This window comes from Anolis carolinensis, chromosome 2, assembly GCF_035594765.1.
Source record: "Anolis carolinensis isolate JA03-04 chromosome 2, rAnoCar3.1.pri, whole genome shotgun sequence".
Taxonomy (NCBI): domain Eukaryota; kingdom Metazoa; phylum Chordata; class Lepidosauria; order Squamata; family Dactyloidae; genus Anolis; species Anolis carolinensis.
In genome coordinates, this window is record NC_085842.1 from 83965502 (window position 1) to 83970493 (window position 4992).

Genomic DNA, 4992 nt, shown 5'->3' on the forward strand with positions numbered 1-4992 from the left:
GCCCATCCCTGATTAAAGGGAGGTTCTGAGGCAGGTCTCTTATCTCCATAACCTGTATCAGTATCACAGATTATGGAAATGGGGTACGTGACAGATCCATCAATTTACAGAGTTTGATGAATAGTTTATTAATATACTGCAATTCCCAATGCCTATAAAAATGACCTCACAGATCTGCTACCTGCACTTTACATCTTAGCTCAATAGCTAAGGTCAACTGAGTGGAGGGCATTTTTATAGCAGAAAACAATTAATTCAGGAAATATGTCTTCACCTCAGCTCATTTCCTTCATTCTGGCTCTTGTTGACTTGGCTCTCGGTGGATTCATCTCCAATGGCTTTATACTTACAGTGATTCTCAGGGTATGGAACAAAAGCAGAAGTCTTGATTCCAGTGAACAGCTTCTTCTGAGCCTGGTTCTGACCAATTTGTGGGCAACTGTCTTAGTCATTCTCACTTGCATCAATGACTACATCATCCCCATGTTTCCCAAGAGTTTAATGTACTCTTTAAATGATTTTATTATCATCTGCAGACATTGGTTCACTGCTTGCCTCTGTGTCTTCTATTACATCAAGATTGTGAATAGCACTCATTCCCTCTTCCTTTGGTGCAAACTGAGGATATCCTGGCTAGTACCACGACTTATTGCAGGATCTCTGGTTGTTTCATTGTTTCTTGTGTTATTTATGTCATTTTTTACTCTTATAAATATCCAGAGAAACACAACATTAATTGGGACCCAAATGAATGAAGAAATCTCACAGCATCATAACACTGGTATTCATGAAATCTTGTTTTTAATTGTTGGCTCTGGTTCACCCCTTCTTGTGATCTTAGTTTGCTGCATTCTGGTTGTTGCCTCACTCTGTAAGCACGTCTACCGGATGAAGAGTAAAGAACATAATTCTAGGAGTATCCAAACTAAAGCTCATATCAAAGCAACTGGAGTGGTGCTCTGCATCCTTCTCCTTTATCTGTTGTTTTATGTGGCGCAGACCTTTTCTCTGATTGTAATTAAGGGAAAAATTGAAATAATCTTGGTCACAACAACAGTGTATGTGTACTCTTGTGCTCAGGCCTATGTTCTGCTGCTGGTTAACCCCAACTTAAACCAGGCAGCTATTCAGGTACTTCCAAGAAGAGAAACCTAACTTGTAAGGACAACATTAGATCCTTCAAACACATATTTTACCTTGGTTTACTATAATGCTCACTTGAGGTGGGTGGGTGAGGCACAGTTAAAGAAAAGCTGTTATATAATAGAAGGCTTTTGAAACCCATTGTCACTAATGTCTCCAATCTCCAAAAGTCACTGATAATTTTGTTTGCCCTAAAACCATTCTTTTTCCCACCCTGAACATTCCACAGATATATAAACCCCACTTGCCTAGTTTCCCACAGACCTCACAATCTCTGAGGATACCTACCATAGATGTGGGAAAAATATCAGGAGAGAATGCTCCTGGAACATGGCCATATAGCCTGGAAAACTCACAGAAACCCAGTGATTCTGGCCATGGAAGCCTTCGACAAAATATCCTAACTATCAATTTGATCTACATATATGAATTTGACCAATTTCTATAGTGCACTGGAGAATTGTAATGATTGGAGGGAGGGATATAGAGAATGGGTTAAAACTATGTATTCAAAATGTAGAGGTACTTTTCAATAAATGACAGTCTTTCAGGAAACATAAGAAATGGTTCCACTTATCACCTTTGATTTTCCTATTGTGTATAGAATGATTACAATAACTTTGACAGAAAATGAAGTATTAAAATGATTTAGACATAAAGTTCTATTTTAGATTCATGCTTCAATATTTTTCCAGAAATTTACATCTATTAACAAGGAGCAGTATAATCTAATTATGTGAAAAAGTATTATCAGATGATGTAAAATACACTCTGGTCAATCATGAAACTGCCCTAGATGAGAGGCACTAGTTCCATATGATCTGGGGCTATTTTCAGAATAATGAAAAAAAAAAAAAGAGCTAAAAATAACATTAATGTACAATTAATTCTTTTTTATGCCTATTCCAGCCCCTCTTTCCCTTCTCCCTTTTTGTGTAGCTAGAATTGTTTCTAGATATATCAGCATTTAAATATCCAGTTTTATGAATCAAGGAATGGAATTTGATTATGGTTTTGAACTCTGTTTTTAAACTCTGTTTTAATATTGTGTACTCTGTTATCATTGTCTTCAAGTGATTTGTTTTATTACTGGATGTTCTGTTTTATTAATTTGGAATTGTTTAGTCTATTGTTGTATTTAATGGCAATAAATGTTTGCCTTTTATGTTGTGAACCACCCTGAGTCTCCATAGGGAGATAGGGCAGGAGAAAAATAAAGTTTTACTTGTTTTTGCATTTCACTTTCTACAGACATCAGTAAACAAATCTATGTACCCATTCAAACACTAAAAAATACCTTAGAATTTGAGAGGCAAATATATTTTGGGACACAGACTTATGCCATATTCTCAACTCTCAAATCTGAGTGTCTGATTTGCATACTATGTAAATTATTATGAATAACAAATGTGTTAATTTGTATTGTTCTGCCACTCTGTTTCAACTTTGATACTATTTATAAAAATAATAAATTTTATGAGATCACTAGAATACAGTAAAACTGAAAGTTCTTAACTCAGAAGAGAGAGTTCAGATTCCTACTTGATCATAAAACTGACTTTGTTACTTTGGGCCTTGGCCATCTTTATGGGAAATATATCTTACAGAGTTATTGTGGGGTTAAAAATAGCAAGGCAGGAATCATGTAAAGCAGCCATACCTAATATTTATATTGTTGTAGTAATAACAGCAACAGCAACAGCACCACCAATATCAACAATGATTTGTCACATAAAGGCATTTCTAAAGCGAATTATTATCAAATTTCTATAATTTTTTATTTGTACTGATATAAAAAGATATAGTTCTATGAAAATATGAGAGAGATTGCCACCTGTTTCTTTTTTTTATTGATTTTATTTAGAAGAAAAGTGAATAACATACAAAAACATTATAAAAACAAGGATTACCAGTGAGGATAACAATGAGGGAGGGGGATAAAAGGGGCTAAGTAATACAGAATTAGAAACATAAGGGAAATCGGGGCAGGAAAAAAAAGGGGGTATTACAAAACAAACTTCCATTCTTTCCCTTTTTTGGTACATTACTTTCCAATTAAGTTTCTTACAATATCCCGGTTCACTTTTCCACAGTTACACCTTCTGTTGAATATACATTTCCACTTTTTCCCAGTTCGTTTTCTTTATCGGCTTTCCTCTAATTTCTTTCATATACCAAGTTAGTTTATCCATGTTCTTTATTTCTTCTATCTTCTCCAACCAGTGATCAATCTCTGGGATCTGCTCTGTTTTCCATTGTTTTGCTAGAATTATTCTGGCCGCTGTTGAAATATATGTAAAAAGTTTATCATCATTTATACTCCAATCTAGTGATGTGTCCACAATTCCTAATAAGTATAATTCAGGCTTTATGAGGAACTTTCTGTCCAATATTTTTTGTGTCTCTACGTGAATCATTCTCCAAAATTTTTGCACTTTTTCACAAGTCCACCACAGGTGGTAAAAGGATCCTTCATGAGTTTTACATTTCCAACATTTATTTCCATAATTTTTATACATTAATGCTAGTTTTTTTGGAGTCATATACCACCTGTGGAAAATCTTTAACCAATTCTCCTTTAGATCCCAAGCGTATGTGTATTTTAACTTTTTATTCCAGATTTGTTCCCATTCTTCAAATTTTATCGGACCGAGATTGCCACCTGTTTCATTGGGTGAAATGCAGAGGAAAGGAACAACTAATTTAGAAATGACATTTTCTTCCCTTGAACTCTGCCTCACCTTTAGCTGCTAGCACCCTCTCATTACACCTCTCAACTTCTTTTTCCTCCTTAATCTCTCTAGCTTTACCTTGTGTCTTCTTGATGTCTCCTTCTCTCTGCATCTGCACCTCTGCTCTTCCTTTCCACCTTTGGCCCCATCACCATGTTCCATTCCCAAGTATCTTGTTCTCCTCTGCTTTCCCAGTAGCAAGTCAGGTACACTACAACCTGCCCATCCAGACAGGCCCCAACACCAGGACCTGTCTCGGTTTTGCCAGAGGCATCCGAATGATGCCGCCAGTAAAATCAAATTAATTAAACACCTGGTAAGCTCCGGATCTTATGGTAAGATGCAGGTCTTACCAGGTGTGGGTCCTGTGTAGATTGGACCGGGGACTGCATCATGCAATGCCCAGGCTCAATTCACACAGCCATTTCAATTCCAAGTGCAATAACAGACTTGGAATTATGGATAATTGACAACAGAATGGCCTTGGTCTTTGATTTTCGAATGATGTGATTTTAATATTGAGTGCAGTGTTTTAAATGTTTAATATTTAATTGGTTTTAAGTCTCTGTTTGTATGTATTTTAGGGCATCTTGAGTCCCCTTCAGGGTAGAGAAAGGTGGTGTAGAAATAGGGCAAATAAATAAATAAATAAATAAATAAATAAATAAATACTCAGTTTTTCAGGCTCCAGGAGCTTGAAAAACTGAGAGGACACACGCTCCCTTGTTGTGGCTGATAGGAGAGAGAACACCAAGACTGATCCTTTATTGAGGCTGAAAAGTACGGTTTTATTTTCTGCTGAGACCCTGGTGTGGAATTTCATCTAAAAGCAAACCAGAGTGAGGATAAAGATGCTGACTTTCTCTTTTATACATCTTCAAATATAGGCAAACAAAGAAACATGCTCCTACATACATTTCACCATCAGTACGTCACTTTACACATCATCAAAAGCTCATTTTACCTTTTCTACAAACATGAGGCATATATATGCATGTCTCAGTATTTTCCTATCTAAACACTCTAAAAGCAGCTTGCAGCAAGTTACAGATAACTAGGGTTCAGCTATAGACATCAATCAGGAGCCTGTTTTGACCTGTCAGGGGAGAGAAGTCCA

General features: G+C 36.3%; 1 protein-coding gene across 1 annotated transcript; it reads left to right on the forward strand.

Annotated features, from left to right (window-relative positions):
- The first annotated feature begins 264 nt into the window (after positions 1–264).
- Positions 265–3091, forward strand: LOC134295882 (taste receptor type 2 member 8-like). The gene has a single exon (XM_062969364.1). It carries the CDS (start codon positions 265–267, stop codon positions 1153–1155), a length of 891 nt encoding a protein of 296 aa, XP_062825434.1. The 3' UTR covers positions 1156–3091.
- Positions 3092–4992: the final 1901 nt, after the last annotated feature.